This window comes from Sander vitreus, chromosome 2 (assembly GCF_031162955.1).
Source record: "Sander vitreus isolate 19-12246 chromosome 2, sanVit1, whole genome shotgun sequence".
Taxonomy (NCBI): Eukaryota; Metazoa; Chordata; class Actinopteri; order Perciformes; family Percidae; genus Sander; species Sander vitreus.
This window is the reverse complement of record NC_135856.1, coordinates 18003037-18024705: the sequence shown is the minus strand read 5'-3', so window position 1 is coordinate 18024705 and position 21669 is coordinate 18003037. Positions and strand designations below refer to the sequence as shown.

The 21669-nt window shown below is 41.6% G+C and overlaps 2 protein-coding genes across 6 annotated transcripts; both read left to right on the top strand.

Annotated features, from left to right (window-relative positions):
- Positions 1-821: 821 nt before the first annotated feature.
- Positions 822-15629, top strand: fip1l1b (FIP1 like 1b (S. cerevisiae)). Of its 2 annotated transcripts, XM_078259235.1 has the most exons (17): positions 822-1082; positions 1520-1574; positions 1932-2001; positions 2171-2283; positions 2689-2753; positions 2927-3034; positions 3145-3275; positions 3657-3775; positions 6277-6330; positions 7156-7212; positions 7985-8084; positions 8275-8425; positions 8562-8643; positions 9177-9232; positions 10608-10803; positions 12892-13038; positions 14982-15629. In XM_078259235.1, exons 1-17 carry the CDS (start codon positions 1004-1006, stop codon positions 15121-15123), a joined length of 1725 nt encoding a protein of 574 aa, XP_078115361.1. In that variant the 5' UTR covers positions 822-1003; the 3' UTR covers positions 15124-15629. The 2 variants fall into 2 exon arrangements, with proteins under 2 accessions (XP_078115361.1, XP_078115372.1); XM_078259246.1 differs by lacking the exon at positions 7156-7212.
- A 97-nt stretch (positions 15630-15726) lies between these two features.
- On the top strand, positions 15727-19017 carry LOC144523591 (uncharacterized). 4 transcript variants are annotated; one of them, XR_013502527.1, is made up of 7 exons: positions 15727-16632; positions 16986-17128; positions 17764-17822; positions 18217-18278; positions 18376-18489; positions 18609-18707; positions 18797-19017. XR_013502527.1 is itself a non-coding variant. In XM_078259267.1 (6 exons), exons 3-6 carry the CDS (start codon positions 18269-18271, stop codon positions 18919-18921), a joined length of 348 nt encoding a protein of 115 aa, XP_078115393.1. In that variant the 5' UTR covers positions 15727-16632; positions 16986-17822; positions 18217-18268; the 3' UTR covers positions 18922-19017. The 4 variants fall into 4 exon arrangements, 2 of the variants coding, with proteins under 2 accessions (XP_078115393.1, XP_078115386.1); XR_013502523.1 differs by having other exon boundaries at positions 17764-18278; XM_078259267.1 differs by having other exon boundaries at positions 16986-17822.
- Positions 19018-21669: the final 2652 nt, after the last annotated feature.

Below are 21669 nucleotides of genomic sequence, written 5' to 3'. Positions count from 1 at the left end.
TCACTCTCGTGGCCATGGCCAGATTAAATTCATTTAGGGGCCATGGGGGAAATAATGAGCTGTGGGCCCCTACTATATAAAGTAATTATCAATAGCTCCCCCTTTACCAGCTGCAACATTAAAGTTATGAACACATTAATGCATCAATAATTGTAGTCCGGTAATATAATATGCAAGATTCTGAAATGGGCCATTCTGCATAATGAGTACTTTTTACTTTTACTTTTGTTACTTGAAATATCTTTTGATGCTAATACTTTTGTACTGAAGGAAGTAACACAATGGTGATCGAGCCTATGGCCCACTGATGTTAGTATTGCAATAATTAGGCTATGTATTTGCAGTATTACACAATGGGTGTGTGTCTTGATCTATGGGCATGACTCCCAGAGAAAATACTGTATTACAGTTTTTCTCCATTGTATACACACACAAAAATTGGAATTGTGCACACAATTCTGAAAACTTGAAGCTCAAGTATCAACAACAAGACTCCAGACCATGGAATTGTGCTAAGAGTTTAGCCGTCTGGAGCATAGCCTGCTAAACCATAGCAATACAATGGATGGGTGGATGGATGGATTTTATTTCTATGTGCTAAACACTCAGCACAATTCCATTGTTTTCACTCAAATAGAAATTCTAAATTAACCAGGAAACAGTCACACTTTTAATGCAATACTTTTACTTGTAACAGAGTATTTGTGCACTGTTATTATTGGCCCAAAAAGCACCACCTGAATAAAGCGTGATGTCTCTCGGCCGCCTGGGGGCGCTGTGTTATCCACAATGACACGTTCACCTTAGCGGGACGTCAACAATTTCTTCCGGGTTCACACACTCACTCGCAGAGGTTGAAGATGAATCTAATGGAGGCACAATTTTGTACATAATTGCGTTTCCCGGTGAAATTGTACGTGTATTTCTGCATTTAGAAGGTTTGTTGTACATTATTTCTGTGACGCTGCTGTTGGTTTAGCTTGTAGCTCCGTGTTAGCTGAACATGTCTGCGGAGGAAGCGGACAAAACAACCACCACCGACGCCAGCGCTGGAGATGAGGAGGAGGAATGGTTATATGGAGGTAAAAAAAAAAACAACAACCACATGCTGTCCGCAAACATAACTCCTCTTGACCGAAAGAGTCATTAATCACTGTGTGTGCCGCTCTGTTAATGAACTGCTAACCAACAACACTGTCTGCTAGTATGAGAAGATGGATGTAACGTTTAGCTACGTTATATGGTATAAGAAGAGTTATTGGAGAGTTAGCCTGAAAGCTAAGCTAGCAGCAACGGTTTGCTTTTCCCGGCCTTTTGCAGCCGTATTACTTTAGAAATAAAGCGATTACATGTGTCTCTGTCACATATTAGGCTAGTATTTAACCTTAAAATGTGGTAAATGCTTATTCTGTCACTCTCTGTTGGATTCTGTGCATAGGTTAAACACGAGAAGCTAATGAATGGCCTTTTGAGCTAGTTATGGTTTAAAGGAAAAATGTTTGCATTTTTCATCTTTCAGATGAGTCTGAGAGCAAAGATGAGGACGAAGAAGGCAAACTGAATGCTGCAGTCAGGTATTTAACATCCATGTTCACCCATACAAACACCTTGGATATGTGTAAGTGATTTTAAAACTCAAAAGACTCCTGTTTACATTCAGAGGAGGATGTGCTATTTACAGCAGCACAAAGAGAAACCACAAAGAAGCATAAAAACCTCTTCTTTGTATCCACATTTATAGGTATGCATTCGTAGGTTTCAAAGAAAAATGCATGCATTTAGATGGTTTAATTAGCCATTTTTCAGGGCATTTATAAACTAATTTGCCTTATTTGAGGATGTTTAGAATATTTGGTTGTTATGTCCTGCTATCTGTAATTTAAAATAACATTTAAATAAACTTCATGTTTAATTTAATATTTTATCTACAGTGCACCTGCTGATACTTCAACAGAGCATGATGCTGCTGCACACGCTACAGGAAATGGAGTGGCCTCCGAGGTAGGTAGCATGCATGCACTCAATCACAGTATGTGTTGTGACGTGTGCCATGCTATTTGTCTGTTTTTGAATATTTGATCACCTCACAGTTTTGATTCTTTTCACAGCTGTTTTCTGTCCTTCTAAGACATGTTCTTGTCTCATCCTTCTTTTGTCCCTGGTCTGTCAGGCGACAGGTGAAGGTGCAGGTGAGGACGTTGACAGTGACAGCGACAGTGATGATGATGATGATGATGTCCGCGTCACCATTGGAGACATTAAAACTGGAGCACCACAGTACACGTAGGTTTTGGTCGAAGGGTGGTGTTTTGCAGATTATTTAAACAGTCATTGGCTACTTTAAACAAACTTATATTTTTAGTGTTAGTTGTAACGAAACAGAAATTTCCTTCCTACCTGATTGTACTTAATAAGCTTGTTTGTGCTTTGACATGAGGCAAAACTAGCTTGTCTGGGCCCCAAACAAACTGAGGATGTTAAAGCTTTGGAGTACAACATATAAAAGTAACTGAAACAGGCATTGATCTTGTCATTGTACACTATCAGCAGATCAAGAAGCTTATTTACCACATAATTGACTGTTCCTATTCATTACTTGCATATGGTATTATATATGGTGTATATGGCAGCTAATTAAAAGGAGACCTTCGGATGTTAATAACAGGATTTATTTATTTTTCCTCCCAGAACTTATGGAGCTCCACCTGTCAATCTCAACATAAAGACGACAGGCTCCAGACCTTATGGACAAGGTATCGCCCTCTATTTTTGAACGGCTTTCTGTTTTGACCTAAAGAAAACTGTGCTGTACTATTCGGCACTGTTCTGTTCAAAACACAGACAGGATAGATATTATACACCGAGAGTAAAGAGTTTGAACAGAATGTCTGTGTCCAGTTAACATTATGTTGTTTATTTTCTGTAGCCTCCAAGATGAAGGGAGTGGATCTGGATGCTCCTGGAAACATTAACGGGGTTCCAGTGCTGGAGGCGGACATGGAGTCCTTTGAGGAGAAACCCTGGAGGAAGCCAGGTCTGTGTGTGTAGTTCCTTTTTACGTACCGCAGTTAAGTGCATTTTCAGGATGTTTGGTGTCATTGACAATGGCATGTACATTTTTTCACAAGTTTTGTGTGTGTATAGGAGCGGATTTGTCAGACTACTTTAACTACGGCTTCAATGAAGACACATGGAAGGCTTACTGTGAAAAACAGAAGAGACTGCGGATGGGCCTGGAGGTCTCTACTGTCGGATCGGTGACGAGCAAGATCACTGTGAGAGACCAGTGCTTACTGTTTTTTTTTTCTGTCAACGCCCTCTATGTTTCCTGCCTTTCTGTTTTCTTCATAAGCCTCTCCTTGTCAGTTAGTTGGAATCAGAGCAGTTCCTGCATGGTTTAACTGGAAACTTTACATTATGAGATTATGAATTATAGAAATGCTTTTTCCATTTTCTTTAAGTCAGAGTACCATTAACACAAGTAAACATTATAGTTTCATAACATACATGCCTATCACCTATATTTCTAAATGTTGTAAAGACACTGCCTTCAATATGAATTAGACAAAAAAAAATGCATCTGCTTTAAAATCAAGACTCTCTACTATGATTAACACAGGAAATATATTAACAAGCGTATTGTGGCTCTTTCTCAGGTTCAGCAAGGCAGGACAGGTAATGAGAAGGACATATCCACTTTGCCTGTTCACACCTCCAAGCCAGACTTCACATCTCCTGTCAGCATGTACAAGCCTGCTGTCAGTCAGGTCCCCAGGTAACACTTTTATCTTATCCTAGATGTCTTGAGTGCAGTTTCTACTTGAAGTGATGTGTACAGAAAAGTTGATAAGCTGGGAAACTAAGTGTGCTTTCATCCACCTGTTTTGTGTGCGTTTTCAGTTTTAAATATAAGAAACCCTGACTGAAAACTCTTGAAATATATATATATATTTTTTTTAGAAGTCGGAATACACAAAAAGGTTAAAAAGTAGAAAGGTTGGTATATCGATAAAACATATATCCCAACGTACATAAAGCATGCCACTTAAAGCTACATTGTGTACAAATTTTTCCCATCTAGCGGTGAAATTGTATATGACAACCAACTGAATATTACTTTCTAGCCCTCTCTTTAGCTCTCTCCATCGTTTACACGCAGCTGTTCTAGCCACTCCAATATTAACTTAGGTCTTATTGCTTTGCCTGTCGTGTTGTCATTTTAATTCTTTTTCGCTTCCCTGGCAAGTAATCTCCCCCTTGCATTCGTCACGGTGCCAATAGGTGTAAGAGGGCAAAATGCGGAGGTATGTCCCTCTTTGGCTAATGTATTTTAAAGATGGAGGCACTACATGGCTGCCGTCATTCGAGCGAGTCGATCGTATGTATTCTGAATGATTCTGAATGTCAGATTCTACGCTTACGAGAATACTTTGATTAGTTGGTGGAAGTAATTGCACATGAATGAGTACATATTTGTGAAAGAACAAAGCGGTTTTTGCTAAGAATCAACTCAAAAAATTACACAATGTAGGTTTAAACGTCCACTGAGGCTTCCGCCCCACTGTAGAGACTAAAATGGCAGCAGACGAAAGCATCAGATCTGTGTGAAGTAGGGCTGCACGATATTTTGTTTCATCGTCTACATGGCGATGTGCACATGTGCGATAGTCACATCGCAGGACGTTGCGATGTTGAAGCTTAAACTTTTTTGCTGCTTGATAGAAAAGTAAACCATTCTCCTTTTACTTAGATTTAATCATTACCGGCCGAGCCTTCACCTTTAAGACAGGTGGCCATGTGGGCAACGTGTGTATTTGACGGAATGTTAGTCTGACGGGGTTTGTTATGGGAAGTGAGGCTCTCCGTGTCTCTAAAATTAGAGCCACCAACTGTTTAACTTGATGTGCCCAACTCCTAATATTCGCATAGCAGTAGTGGATGGTTACATGCATTAATTCACATTGTCTTTTGCTGATTTTCAAGAAATTGGTTCCAAATGTGCACTACATTTGGATGGAAACTTTGCTTATGTGTCTAGACAAGGGAGGGCTGGAAGAGGAGACTTAACACAAGAGTAAAGGGAAACTGCACAGTGAAAATATTTCTTGTAGGGATGCGCGATATATCGGCAATCATATCCGTATCGGCTGATGTTAGGTGTGTGGGTGTGGTATTTATTTTTTGGCCATGCGGAGTTTGTGACTCAGCACAGGATTTAAGAGGAAGCAATGTCCACGGTCTGGACGTTTTTCAAACGGATTGCAGTATACAATGTAAGGAGGATGCCGTGTCAAATCCTTCAACACCAATAACACGCAAATAAATAACCGCCATCCAGAAGTTCATAAACAATATCAGGAGCAAGCTTCTAGCAAGCAGTCTAAACGCAAACAGCGGCAGCTGCAGCCCACACGGGAGGTGGGTATGTGGGTGGGTGAGTATGAAGTTAGCTGTTATGTTATAGCTGTGTATGTAGCAGTGCAGTCTGTACAGTCAGTGAATAAATGCTACAATTCCTCAAGACCCAAGCCAAGCTCCCGTGTCCTGCTTGCTACCTGCTGGTTAAAGAAAGTGAAGGGGGTTAGTATCAGCCACGGAGCTAGCGAGAACTTTAGCAAAGGCTCACTAACTTAAGGTGGCCTAGCTATTTTCATTTTAGTGACCAGCCCCTCCTCCAAGTTTTGCTTTAATGATCTCTCCGTTGCCAACCCAGGGACAACCCTGATTAGTCCTAAAACCTAAGCAGGATATTTTGTTTTATGACCCAAGTAAATGATTTAAGGATGAAAGTTAAACTGGACTTTCATTAAGTGATACACTTGCTACAAGTTATAAAAGTAGCCTAAAACTAACACTGTTGATCACTTGTTTTTTCATGGTGGCCCTGTAACTTGTTCAGAGAAAACAATGCGGTAAATCTATGATTTATGGGCTTTTCCAAATGTTTTATCTGCTTTTCCAAATGTTTCCAAATTACTTTTTCAAATTCAGTGTTTACACGTTTTTCAGTATGCACAAAATATGATTATCATAAAAACGTTTGTTTTTATACAGATCATATCGGTATATATCAGTTATCGACCATAACAGCAATTTTAATATTGGTTATTGTATCGGCCAAATTTGTAGTATCGGTGCATCCCTAATTTCTTGTTTAACTTTTCAAAATCAGCATGCCCTGTGGTTAGAATAGGTCCTCCCATGGGCTGTACGTGTGTGTCTAAGCCGATGTTACTCTCCTCTCCTTTACCACTGTCCTTTGTTTCAAAATGTTAGGATCTCTCCCCCTCAATGGCCTGGCCCGCCTCTTCAGGACATGTCCTATTATACGTAAGTTGGCATGGCCTTGTCCGTACAAGGTTAATGGGCCTGCTGGGAAATGTGTAAAAGTGTTACATGTTAATGTGTTTAAAGGGGGCCTTGCATTTTTCTTGACCTTGAAATGTGACCACAGAAAAACTGCTGGTGATACTTTCTTTCTTTTGTGGTGGGTGATGTGCATGTGTCAACGTGAACATAAGTTAGAGCTTTAGAAAGAGACAATAGCATATAATGATTTTAACTGAATCCACAGCTCATTTCTTTGGGGGCCTGTTAATAATGAGAATTACTCACTCCAAATTAAAAGGTTATTTTATTTTTAGAGATTAGAGAGATCATTAATTAATCATCGCACATTTTTCTTAAAGTTGCAACCTTAACAGTAGGGTCGTAATTTATTTGTTAAAGGTAAAACCCTTTAAAGGCCACTGACCGGTGCAACATGAAGTCTTTTGAAGATGCATAGTTGCTAAAGTAGGTTTGAGGTAATTTAGAAACTGTGACACCATTACATATTTTGTCAACCAGAGAGCTCTGACAAGTTGAGAAGTAATTACACTGAAAAATGCCCCACTCAGTCCTAAAGGATTATTAGGAACACCATACTAATACTGTGTTTGACCCCATCCTATCAATACGGGCCAACATTTCTAAAGAATGCTTCCAGCACCTTGTTGAATCAATGACACAAATAATTAAGGCAGTTCTGAAGGTGAAAGGGATCACCCACACCATTACACCACCAGCCTGCACAGTGGTAACAAGGCATGACGGATCCATGTTCTCATTCTGTTTATGCCAAATTCTGACTCTACCATCTGAATGTCTCAACAGAAATCGAGACTCATCAGACCAGGCAACATTTTTCCAGTCTTCAACTGCCCAATTTTGGTGAGCTCGTGCAAATTGTAGCCTAATTTTACTATTTTTAGTGGAGATGAGTGGTACCAGGTGGGGTCTTCTGCTGGTGTAGCTCATCCGCCTCAAGGTTATGTGTGTTGTGGCTTCACAAATGCTTTGCTGCATACCTTGGTTGTAACGAGTGGTTATTTGAGTCAAAGTTGATCTTCTATCAGCTTGAATCACTCGGCCCATTCTCCTCTGACCTCTAGCATCAACAAGGCATTTTTGCCCACAGGACTGCTGCATACTGGATGTTTTTCCTTTTTCAGACCATTCTTTGTAAACCCTAGAAATGGTTGTGTGTGAAAATCCCAGTCACTGAGCAGATTGTGAAATACTCAGACCAGCCCGTCTGGCACCAACAACCATGCCACGCTCAAAGTTGCTTAGATCACCTTTTGTTCCCATTCTGACATTCAGTTTGGAGTTCAGGAGATTGACTTGACCAGGACCACACCCCCAAATGCATTGAAGCAGCTGCCATGTGATTGGTTGATTAGATAATTGAATTAACGAGAACAGGTGTTCCTAATAATCCTTTAGGTGAGTGTATATTGTTCACAGTTTTTTTTAAAACAAATGTAAGCGATCTGTATCAAGACAAGGTTATTTTTTTACCCATTGCAGTCTGAGGAAGTGAGTTAGGACTGAATTGTGACTTTTAATGTAAATTAGATATTTAGTTAATGCACATTGCTTATTATGTAGACGGTGCGTATGCTCAGTGCCTTGATTTTTATTTTTTATATTCTCCTCCCAGGAAGACGAGTGGTACTATAGATGTGATAGGTGGAGGGACGGCCACCATCAGCAGGGTTGAAGGGCGACGCAGACACAATCTAGAAGGCAACAATATCCAGGTACACAGAAGCAACACAGACAGTCACTCTGAATCAAAAAACACATTGTCTTTTTCAATGTGGTTTTATTTTTCCTGGTGAAAATGTTGTGTTAGCTGAGCTCTTGACTAAACTAGAGTTAGAAGTTAAAAGACACTGCGCTGAGTGTGTGTGTTGTCATCGCAACCTCCTCCTGTCTGTTGTTGTGCAGGTGATCGCTGAACAATCAGACGCTGAGCCGACTCCAGCTAAGATTCCCACCTTCTTCCCTCCTGGACCACTTCCTCCAAACATACCCCCGCCTCCTTTCCTCCCTCCACCACCCAATGTCAACACTGCACCCCCACTCATCCCCCCACCCAGTAAGTTTATTATCATCATCTTTCATTTTAGTTGGTTTCTTGTGTGTATTTGATTTTAAGCAGCCATCCTATTTTAACCTGTATTTGCTCGGTTTTATTGTGTTCACTGTGTGTGTTCTCTCTTTCTCCCTCGTAGGGTTGCCCATTACTGTCCCTCCCCCTGGTTTTCCTCCTCCACCTAGCGGGCCCCCTCCTGCTATCATCCCCACTATGGACAGGTAACACACACATGAAAACACAAATACACACACACACACACACACACACACACACACACACACTCTCACTCTCACTCTCACTCTCTCTCTCTCTCTCTCTCTCTCTCTCTCTCTCTCTCTCTCTCTCTCGCTGCTGTTAGTCAACCACAAACACAGACATGCCCCTCTAGCCAACTGAGACAAAAAGAAGCAATTACTGATATTGTAGACCCTTTTTAGCTATTTTATTTATATATATAGTTTTACAACTATTAACAATACATAAAAAAAGAAAAACATGTTGACATTATTTCTGACCGCAAAAGGGGCTAAATATGACAAACTAGTGAAAGAAATTGTTTTGCATGCTTTTTGGGTTTTAACATTTTACACACTGGCATCATTGTAGATATTTTGAACATGAGGACATGGCTTAGCAAGTCTGTTAAGTTCTTTATTTTTTATTTATGTGTTCCTTGCAATGATAGAAGATCAAGAGCATATGGACACACACACGCACACTGTAACATTTTGCCTTTCCTTTGTTTCCACAGTGGCCACCCTGGAGGTTATGATGGACGCTCTGTCCCTCCCTACCCTTTCCCTCAAGGTATGAAGATTTACGTAATCTGTCTGTGTAATCAGCAGCACAGTCTGGCTCAGCGGAAATACATTTCCAGGATAATTGCCTGTCATCCTGCGGCCGTTCTTAAACTCTGTTTGCTTTAGGAAACAAGGCAGGCCTCCTTGGTTCTTTAGGGGAATGATTTACAAAGGATATGTTTACGGCATTCACTCTTTAAAGTGCTCATATTATGCTCATTTTCATTCATAATTGTATTTAGAGGTTGTACCAGAATAGGTTTATGTGGTTTAATTTTCAAAAAACACCATATTTTTGTTGTACTGCACATTGCTGCAGCTCCTCTTTTCACCCTGTGTGTTGAGCTCTCTGTTTTAGCTACTGAGTGAGGTATCACACTTCTACTCCATCTTTGTTGGGTGTTGCACATGCGCAGTAGCTAGGTAAGCACTACAAGCTAGTCAGAAGCAGAGTATGAGGGCGTGCCATGCTAGCAGCTAGGCGAGCATTATAACGTGTGTTACAAAGTGACGCATGTTTGTCTCTGAAGTAAAGGCTGGACTACAATAGAGCTGTTTGGAGCAGTTTGTGAAAAGTGTTTTTTGTTGGAGATGGTAAGTGCCTTTGGGGTGGACTTTGGGCTTTTTCACTTTGTAAACCTATAACATGCACAAAAATATATTATAACACAATAAAGGAAAGGGAAAAAGCCAAAAAGCATAATATGAGCACTTTAACTAGGACATTTTGGAAAGATTGCAGAGGATTGCTGTGGACAAAGTACACACTGCAAATAAGAACAAATTATGTTTAACCATGTATCCAGCTAATTTAAATAGCTCATGTAACTGTATTGTGTGAACAGTTCATTTAATTTAATATTTTATGTGGCGTTTTCTTTTGCGGGATGACAAAACAAGTTCCTTCCCGAGACTATTTTGCAGAGCCACCGTAGCTGCGTCCGGAGCTTAGCGCCGCCTTAGACGATTGTGATTGGTTTAAATAAATGCAAACAACCCAGAGTGTGTGGTGTAACCAGATCTTACTCCACAGTGCAGTGGATATAGGTATGGCAATGCAAGACTATCGGCAACACATCAAATGTCAGAACTTGTTTTCAGTCCATCTGAATAAGAGATCTGTTGTGGTATACATGGAAAAGAATCCCAGAAATGTGTTTAAAACAGTAAAAACAACTATTTTAACAGATGCAAATGTGTATTCCTAGATACTCATCTCATTGGTTTTAATGTTGTTGGAAATACAGCTATGTTTAAATAGTTTAATATGCATTATCACCTATTTTCATTATCATTCACTATCACAAATTGCTAACTGAATTTAAACAAAGTCTTATTTCACAGTAATAAGTCTTCTGCTCCCCTCCTTTTTACCTGTTCAGGTGCATACCCTCCACCCATGGCTGGAGGGGTGCCTCCTCCTTGGCCCCCCATGATGGACAACTCTAAACCCTGGGACTACTATTCCCGTCGAGACGACAAGAGAGAGAAGGAAAGAGAGAGGCCCAGAGAGAGAGAGAGGACACATGAACGGGAGAGAGAGAGGGAGCACAGCCCTTCAGCTATGGGCTACACCAGGTGAGGGGGACAAAAACGCACACACTTTCACAGGCGCAGTTTGTGTCCATGGGTGCACCAATCTGATATGCCAGATAGGTATCGGCACCGATCCTAGTAAGTAGATCGGGTATCGGCCATGACATGACAGGTTCATTTTAAAGCTGGGGGGAGGCAGCACTTTAAAAAATTGCTAGAATTTAAACTAGAGTGAGACCTCCTCCGGCAGCTCTCCCTCTCCCCTCTCTGTCCAGCCCCTCCCATCAGGCCAGCACGGGCATGCACCGGCTTCATACAGTAACATTTAACAGTACTCATGCCATTATATAGCGGCAGTTCTATGAGAGTGACCGTCCTGTTTTCTTTCTAAAGCCCTTTGAGATGACATACTGTAATTTTGAGGCTCTGGTTGGCTAAATAAACATGGAATTAGCTGCAGCTTTGCTAGGGTTAGCAGAAAGCTAAACGTTTACATTTCCTCTCATACCGCCTACAGCGTGTCCTCGTTGGGATGTCAGCAGTAAGTGGTGCCGCTGCTTCGGCCTTTGGTCAAAGCCTGGTGCCGGTGTTCGTGCTAAGCTAAAGGCTGATAACACAAAAAGTCAGTGCACTGAAATTACCCGGATGACCCCCTAAAAACGATCAAAAAGTTCAGTGTGGAACGATGGACACTACGCGCACTAAACAGGCGCCATCTTGACTGCGAAGGGAAAGGGACCAGGGACGTCGACCGGCAGCTGATTGGACGAACGCGTCACGTGGTCTGGGTTCTCCCGGATTTCACAACCGAGCATAATGGCGGCTCATTCAGAATACGTTCTCGTATTTTACGAAGATAGTTCACCGAAACGTTTCTGAAAACATTTTAAGCGATTTAATAGGCCATGCAGTTGCTGAATCTGTCTGTTTTTTTGATCGCCAAAGGTCAGTTTAAAAGATTTTTGTCAGATTTTGAGAGGTGGCGAGCCGAGCCGACTGCTCGTCATTTCCGGTAAGTGTTTTAGCGTAAGTGTTCCTTTTGGGACAATACTAACCATCGAAAGTGGGCACTACAGCAGTAAGTGGTCAGTGCACATTAGCAGTGTACTGACGGAAGTATGCGGAATGAGACACAGCCCAGCTCTCTCGGCTGTTTTCACCGCAAATGTCCGCTCCATAGACAATAAACTGGACTACACTTTTACACAATTTCATTCCTCTATGTACTGTATATAGATGGATAACAATAAAGTCTCTTATCTAATAGTTGAGCCTTGAATTAGCTGCAGCCCTGACCTTACGGTGAACAGAACTTTCGCCGAAGGGACGTGCCTGTGATTGGCCAAAGTCTCACGGCTAGATTGACTGAAACCTGAAAATGGAGCCAAGAAGGAGATGCAGAAATCTAGTTTTCTCTCAGACCACTTGAATTACAATATGCTGAAAGATTATTATGAATGTTTTGCCCAATGACGCCAAAAATAAACTACCTACTGAAGCTTTAAATGTAGTTTGTTAGTGTTGTTATCCAATTCAGTGCTTAGGACGCAATTTAGACATGAGGTTCGGACTTTTGCGAGGAGGAAATTATAGAAACTGGAGCCCCTTGAATTGTAATTGAATACCCCTGTTTTAGGCAAACGGGTTATGTTCAGGCACTCATTTTCTAGTTCGAGAAACTCTCAGTACCCCAAGCTCAAAATCCAACATGGCTGCTCTGTGCATCAACAGTAGTGAAAGCTGTAGTAATATACAGTTTACTAGCATCAGTCTAATCAGTCATTAAATCAGTCTTAAACACAATACTGTCCAACTTCTATCTGTGGACATGTTATGCTGGTTGTATGCCCGAAAAACGGACTAATGCGTTGTTAACTGATATTGCTAACAATGGCTAACCTGGTTAGAGCAAACCCCTCAATGAAATCCGACTTGTTTTAATGGAATGTGGTCAACTCGGGTGTGACGTCTTTCCCAGCTCTGTCTTCCGAGTTCTGAAGTAAATGGAACACACTACAAGAGTCTGTATTTTATTCAGAGAAGGGGCTTGTTTGATATAACCTAAACATAACATAACGTATACATATATACATAGTAAAGGGAAAGCTCTTGTTCTTTCAACCTTCATAGTGAAGAGGAGCGGTATCGTTACCGCGAGTACCAGGAGCGTGGTTATGCAGAGCGACATCGTGAGCGGTCGAGCCGAGAGAAAGAGGAAAGACACAGAGAGAGACGGCACCGAGAGAAAGAGGAGGGTCGCCACAAGTCCTCTCGCAGGTACGTAAACACACACACAAGTTGTAGGAAAAAAATCTAGTTTGCTAAATCCCTCCCCCGAATAGTTATTGTCCAATCATAGCTTAGAAACTGTAACTAAGCACAGCAGGCCTGTCAAGATTTGGATTTCTCCACATGTTCAAGCAGGGTGCAAGGAGCTGTAGTAATAGTCATACTCTGCATGTAAGAGTTTAAAGTGTAGTGTTAAAAAAAAAAAAGCCATATTGACAACTTGCACATCCACTGTGTAGTATTTCCCCACTGAGGAGAAGTAGATGCTATTGGAGTGGAGGCTAATGTCAGCAGGTCTGTCTTGCTCTTTATTGAATTTGGGGAAAATATCAACTCCTGAAACCCCAGCCAATGCTACCTGAGCTAATGTTGCATTAACAAAACACATCAGTTAGCCTTTTCTCTTGTAACTCTTAAAGTGAGAATATACTTCTTTTTTTTTTGTGAACTAAGTCGCTGAACAGGCTTGTATTTAATTAAGAGTCTGATCTCACATTTCATTTTGTCATACTAAATACTGTAGCTCTATAATGCAATACAAGAACAATGCAGTTTTTTTTATTTCCATGTCTTTAGGGTGACATTGTGCATGTAGACATAAAGTGTAATTACTAAATCCTTTTTATATTCTTGTTTCAAAAAAACAAATCAAATCGAAAAATTACCAAGTCAGCTGGAGACAGAGTTGTCAACCAACTCATAGAGCTAACGTTAGCTAGCTACAGTTCATAAAATCTGCCAGCGACAGGTACAAAAGCAGGCTTCTAGTTTCTGGCCAGTGGACATGTGCTTTTGTCTTCCTCTGAAATCAATCTGCTGTTGATTGTTGTAAACAGCATGCATGCGATGGGTGAACGGGAAGATCGACAGCCTTAACAGCAGCAGCTAAGTGGGCTAAATGGTCAATTGACAGACTGTATTGACAGTGGTCTCAAGGCTGATTTATGCTTCTGCGTCGAATCGACGGCGTACCCCCGCAGACCCCTCTGCGTCACCACGAACCTCCCTCCGCCGTAGCTCGTTTTTTTGCACCTCCAAAAATTTTTAACTTCACGTCGAGGCGACGCAGACCGCAAGGACTGTGATTGGTCAACACGTCCTGTGTGTTGATAGTCTGTTTCAAGCAGCCCACTGTGGGGAGTAGCAACATGCTAGTTCACTGATAATAAGCTTTGCAAATAAACTCAGACATATTTTGGTTACAATGACGGGGTTATCCGTTTTGTAAAGTGTTTATATGTCAGTAACGTTTTGAAATTAGCACTTCGCTAGCAAGCAGTACTTTGTGGGAAGTTGTGCTAAACTTTGCTTGCTAACATAACATAAACTGGCTGAATAACCTCACTTATTTTCTGGTTACAGTAACTAGGTCAATGGATTTTACTGTGTCTATTTCTCGATACTTTTTACAAAATCTAAGCAAGAAAAGGCCAAACAAATAAGATTAATATTTTAGTAGGACAGTCTATGGGGTTTGCCATTCTGAGTACCGTATCAGTGGTGAGCAACACAGACACAGGCGACACCTCCTAGCGTTATGGCGGTGAAATGCACCGCGATGCAAAACAACCCCGATGCAGAACTCCGAAAGGGTCACGACGCCATAGGAGCGACAGCGTAGCTACGGCTTGGAGTTGACGCAAAAGCATAAAACAGCCTTCAACCTCCTTTATTCCGATTTGGCACCATGCTACCCCTCTCATTTTCCTTTACCCTTTTGTCCATCTCCATTTCACTTCACCTTTTCTTTCTTTCACCTATTGATCTTCTTGTCTCCATTTATTCCTTTCTCCTACCTACCTAATCTTTTATCTCCCTTCCCCTATTGCCTTACCTCCCTGCCCTTTACTCCCCCTCTAAACTTTCCTCTACCTCTCAAATCTCCCTCCTCTGCCCTTTCTACACTTTGGTCCTTCTCCTTCAATTAGCAGCAGTAGCAGGAGAAGGCACGACAGCGAGGAGGGCGACAGCCACCGGAGGCACAAACACAAGAAGAGCAAGAGGAGCAAGGAGGGCAAAGAGGCCAACGAAGAGATCAGCGCAGACCAGGAGAACCAGGAGGCCATGGAGTAGTGATCACCACCTCCTGTTTTTCCTTTCTCTGTCTGTCTCCGGTCCTGTCTATCCCTCCGTGTCCGTGTCCCACCAAGATGAGAAAGAAGGAAAGGGAAAAGATGAGCACAGACCAACACAACCAGGATGTCGCAGAGTGATCAATGCGTCCTGTCACTCCCCTCTCCATCAATCTCAATTCTCCTCCATCCTGCTGTCGTTCATCCTCACCATCACTTCAGGCAGAGAATGGATGGAGCAGAGGAGGTGGTAAAGGAGGGATGGTCGTCCTTTTTACTTTATCCATCTTTCCATCACTAGCTGACATCAGACAGGACATCAATCTGTCTTCATCCCCTCAGAGCACTGCTGTAACAATAAGGTCATGCTCGGAGATTTCACTGTATAGTCAGGACCATCCGCAGATTTAGCTCTTTTTTTGTCATTTGTTTGTTCTTGTCCCGTATGAAGACATCTATAGACAGCTGTCGGTTTGTTAAGTTCAATTAAAAACCCTTTTGATAAGACATCTTTTTGTGACTTTTTTGGAATAAATAGATCAATAATTTATCATATATTCGTTTTCTAATAGTGATTTATATTAATCTTTCACAACATTTGTAACTGTATAGTCTACCCATTATGCATTTTTTTAAATCCCCTTCGAGGTCTGAAATATTTTGTTTGTACCTAACATTTGTGTGATTTCAACACATTCTTAAACGGTCCCAGTGGGGATCAACTAGCAGAGCACAGCAGTGGTTATCAGTAGGTGAGGACAAAGTTCAAGTGAACTATTGCAACCTAAATAGTTTACTGGGGGAGGGGATTTGGACTTGTGACTAAAGTATTATAGACTCATAGTATTAATGTTTAATTTAGGCTTTCGCAGCAGCTCATTGAACTCAGTAGCTGTTGTGATTTCATCCGTAACACTTTTAGGTCTTCAGCATGAATAGTTAATTATTGACCTTAACACTCAACTTGCAAAATACTCTTTATGTAACCTCCAACAGTGTTAGATACTTTTAATACTTAACTTATTTTTTAATTACGAAATATGTGTGCAAAGACGTTCACATACAGTACAGACACACACCTACATATATACTCTTTCTACAGAAAATGAGCTGAATACATCCTCCGTCACTGCTGCTGGCTGAAAGAATAAAATAAATACTGCCTATGATGGTGCATTTCTTGGCTTTGATTAAAGCCCCTCCCCCCCGGCTGTTTGCTTGTTACATCAGCTCACAGAAAGCAAATGCATGCTGGTGACATGCATCCAGGAGGGAGACTTGATGGCAGGCAGTGAAGAGACACCTGAAGACAAAATAAAAGAGTGAGTGTCGAAGACAAACTGGGAGGCAAAGGAGGAAAGCTTGAGAAAAACAAAAAAAAAGAGCCATCTAGAGGATGAAGAAGTGTGTTACTGTAGTTGTGTTGCTGAGTCTCCTCTCACTGGGACACTCGGCTCCTCTGAGCAGCTGTGACAGTCTGCTAAAACCGATCACTGTCAGCAATGAAGACGTAAGTCCACTTCTGCTGTACTTTGCTTCTTAAGTATCTATGTTTAATTTCAACCCACTTTTTGCCAGCAATAAAAATAGCGTTCCTGGTTTCATTAGATACAATTCAATGATACATATCCTTTATGCACAAGTACACAAACTCAACTGTTCAGTTTTGAAGACACAGGTTTTAGTTTAACATCGCTACGGATCAAGCTATATCAGGGGAAACTTTTTTTTTTTAAATGGGAATCCTGTAACTATGCTTCAAATATATTCATTTAGTGTGTCAAATCTCCCATGAGCCCAGGTCCCGGCCCCAGAGGTTGAGAAATGTTGACATATATTGTGTGTTCTGTGTGTGTGCTTTAGATGTTGGGAAAATGGCTTTACATCGGGGGGAGCTCTGACCTCCCAGGAAGCCGCTCACTGGGCCATCTGATAACCAGTGTCTGGCTGGACATCACTGCAACCACCCAGAGCAACATCTTCAATCTGGTCCAGACTCAGAGAATGTATATTCCCCCGACACACTTTAACACCACAGGACTGAAGGCTACGTGTTTCTGCTGTTAGGGGATTCTTCAACCAATAAGCGTCCCAAATAATCTCTAAAGATGAATTCTAATGGTTTCAGGGTTCCACGTGTTTTAGCAAAGCAAATTTCCTGTTGCTATTGTAAAACAATGTTACAAGAAGAAAATTGTATTGTTATAACTACATATTTAAATATATTGTTAATAAGATATTTTTGTACTAAATAGTTTTGCTTTTGTCACATGGCAGCATTGACAGCACACTGTTGATTCCAAAATCCAACATGCATCATTAGCAGTTTGCAGAGCTTCAGTTTCAATTAAGTATTTTAGCATTTTGTTTGTCTATCATCTTCAAATTATTGTATGTCTGGAGACAAGCAAAGGTAAATGTGCATTATGCAGGTGTGCCTACTTAAGTTTTATTAAGCTCTTGGGAATAAACATATTTTTGGCCACTTGGGGGCAGTGCAAACAAGCTAACACATAATTACTATGTTATCTGCTTATAAAGTTGTTATAGGCCTAGTGAACCTGTTAGCAAACTTATTTACACGTCCGATAGATATGGAGCAACATTAGCATTCATTTGGAGTTGCCTTTCTGACCAACAGGTGAATGTGGGGAAGATCATACCCACCGAGGGAGTCACCGTCCAAATCTGGCATACTACGTAAGCGTCAACACTTCTGTGTGTTGCACAGTATGTCGTGTTGTCGTTCAGTGGGTATGATCTAGTATCTATAGTGAATGTCTCTGGAAACAACGCTGATGAGAGCTGTGAGAGTGACTCAAAGCAGTGAAGTTACGGATCATAAAAACTAAAAAGTTGAAAGACACTAAAAGGCGAGGGAAACTGCATTACTTTAACGCATACCTTTTTACATTACATTTACTTAGAGTCGTTTGACCCATTGATAATATAAAAATGTTGATTATAGCTGCTTTAAGTGTGCCAAATTTAATACACAGGGTGCAGTAATTTATGTATAGCTGTTTGATTATTCTGGTTTACTAGTCTATCATGATATTATGTTCTGATGCAGCCTTTATTTTTTTCTTAACAGATATGGCAAATGTTCCAGCTTAACATACAATGTGACCTTTGAAAACAGCACGATGTTCATTGGTGAGTGAGAAAGAGCCACAATGTATCAGATAGATTCTTTAGAGTGGAAGCGGCATTCAAACGCTCATATTATTTTGTGTGTGTGCGTGTGCCACAGAGCAACCTTTCTACCTCAAGGAAGTCTACCTGTCGACTGACTGCTCCGACTGTCTGGTTGTCCATGAAGAAGTTATCTCTGGCAAAGATACTTTCACCAGTTTTATGCTTTTTAGTAAGAAACTTACTTATCCGTCCCTAAAACACTGAATTGACCCTTATTGAACATAATAAAGCAACTGACTGACTATCTCTCTAAGTTAATGTTCCTAACTCTGACATCTTTATTTCCAGGCAGGAGACAGAGTGTCTCACCTGCTGTTGTGGAGATGTTCAAGACACAAGCAGAATGTCTCCAGATGTCGTCACCCATAATGATAGACACAAACTACGGTAAAAAATGTAACCATTAATCTCCACATACTGTGCCTCCATAATGCCAAACAGATTTTTTTTGTTATTTCTAATGTGTATGTACACAGAAATCTGCCCAGACAACATCTCGCCCTCGGAGGGGATCAGTGCCTTCAACTCCTTATTAGAGGCCAAGATGGGACATCGAGTTGCAAGACTCCTGGATGCTTTTTTTGATACATTTGTGAACTGATTAACAATTAGGTTTCAAGGTAATTTTGTATGGGAAAGTGTGAATTTCTGTCCCTGATATACATAATTAGGCCTAACTAAGAACATGTAATAAAATTAAAATGGAACTGCCTTGTTTTCTCTTTATTATAATTATATTTTTAAAGAATTTTGTGGAGTGAAGTTCCCTTAACTGACATTCCCTGATCAGGGAGTAGGGAGAACTGATTTCTGTACTCTGTACTGTACTGTGTGGATCAGAACGCAGCCATAGTTAAACTGAAACCAACTGCTGGTGGCAGAATAATGCTGCCTTCAAATGGGGTCTTGTTTTCTGTGTTCACGAAAGAGTCGATATGAACGACGTCGGAAGTGGAAATTTTATAAAAGCTCAGAGTTCACAAGTTGTGATGGTGAATAATGGCCTACCTGAAAGAAGTAGAGGACCTAGCCCACTAATGTAGGGACAACCTACTCATGAATGTCAGTAAGACTAAAGAGTTGATAGTGGACTTTGGGAAGAAGCATGGAAGGAACAACGGCTCCCTTGAAGGGGCGCTATGCAGTTTTGGCAATTTCTTCTCTGTTTTTTCGCTTTTTGCTCAGGTTTCTCTATAGAGCTCCACCTACAGCTTTGGAATAGATATTTGGCAACGCTGTCGTAAAAACTCGTTGGCGACTCTCCCCCCTCCCATCTTCTCCCTCTGGTCATGTGCATTTGTTTTCAAAGAAGCCGGCGGACACACGGAGCCATGTCCACTGAGGGTTTTCTTGAAATATTACCCTTCTCTCTGGGTCCGTAACATTATTCTTTTTTCCTACAATGGCCTTAAAACGCTGTCGGAGCAGAAGCAACTTGCGTTTGCCAACATCAAGCTGACAAGAAACTCTGTGGCAGATAAAGTTTCTGATCAAAGATACAAGTGCAACAGCAAGAACACCAGGTCAGCATCAGATTTGCAGGCTTCTGTTTGTCTCAGTTCTCGCCATCCTGAAAACGCAGGTCAGATGTTTACTCGTGTCTGACTCCTCGCTCGGTCAGTCTGCTGTTTCCTCTTTCTCTGTTCCTCCGACAATGCTTAACCTAGCTTTCTGCTTCTTTTTTGCCGGCTCAGCCATGATGAACTACCTTGTTCTTATAACTAGCTGGTTCCTGGATGGGGGCGTGTAGCGGCGTGTATGTGTGCAGTCCCGTGAAGCAATTCGTTACATCGCGAGACCTGATAGCACGCGATTGGCCGGCGGTTCGCCGGCCAAAAGTTGCAAGGGTGGTTTTTCCGCTCACAGGCACTAGGGGGAAGCAAGATGGCCACCATTGAACCTGAAAAAAGTCATATAACCATTACAATGACTCCGAAGCTGTTCAGTTAAGGTAAGATAAGCTAAAAAAAAAACTGCATAGTTCCCCTTTAATATCAACGGGTCCTCATGGAGAGGGTGGGCAGCTTGCACATGACAAGACAACATGCACAAGTTGAAGAAGCTGATGGGATTAGGCTACAGTTCACTGGAATTGTACCTTGTACGATTTCATATGACAAATAAAATTGATTGATTGATTGATGTGTTTTCTGACGTTTTCAGAAATGGCTAAGGCCATGGAAGTTCATATTAGGGTGGATAGTAAGTTAATATATTGTAATTTTAGTTGTATAGAGTTTTTCTTCTTTGTAATTTTATGTCTGAGGAAAATGTTGCTATTCCCAGCCTCATCTTTTTCATTATGCCTTTGCATTTCCGGCATTGCGTTACCCGCTCGCTAGCTTGCTAAAGTCTTTTCAATTCAATTTCAATTCAGTTTTATTTATAGTATCAAATCATAACAAGAGTTATCTCGAGACACTTTACAGACAGAGTAAGACAAAGCCCCAACAATTACAATAATTCCCTCAAGAGCAAGCATTAGTGGTAGCTATTGCGACAGTGGCGAGGAAAAACTCCCTTTCGGGAAGAAACCTCGGACAGACCCAGACTCTTGGTAGGCGGTGTCTGACGGTGCCGGTTGGGGGTGTGATGAACAGTGGCAATAATAGTCACAATAAAGATAATGGAACAGTGACTACAATGGTAGTCGTAGTAGTTGATGTCATAGTAGGGCACAGCAGGGCATTACGGGGTGTAATGTGTGACAGCACAGCATGGGTGGACGCGGTAGGACGCAAGGACGCAGCCGGACACTGCAGGGAATCGCAGGGTGTAGCAGGTCCCTAGCGACAGCTGCATCCAAAACCCAGGTCTTGGTGCCACCCTAATCCAAGGCGGTATTCTGGGTGAAGAAGAAACATAAGGAAGAAACATACATCTTTTGGCATCCATGTTGCAGTTGCCTAGTAGCGCTATTCTCACGAGTTAATCACTTGAAAGGCAAGCACGGGTACACGACTTCCCATGTCGTTACATCGAGATCACAAGTTCCATTTGGAGGCAGCATTAAAAAATAACTCAAAAGAGATGGAAACCAAAGAGGTGAAGGCATTGTGAACTGCAACCCCACGATAGGTAACGTTGTAGGACAACTGGAGCAGACGGGGTATCTTGGTCTCTGGCCCTGAAGGGGCACAGAGCAATTTAATCGCCGATATCTTTGGTTTTATCGCTCTAATTTCCATTCCTTGCACAGCTGCTGGATTCTCGCAATGTCACGAAATCACACGAGAATTGTCAGGCTTCAAGTAATGGGTTTGTGTCCGAACAGGAGCGGACCGAACCAATCAGCGTCCGGTGAGGAGCTACTGGCAGCTTAGGGCGTGGTAGGTGTGTGTGACGGCCG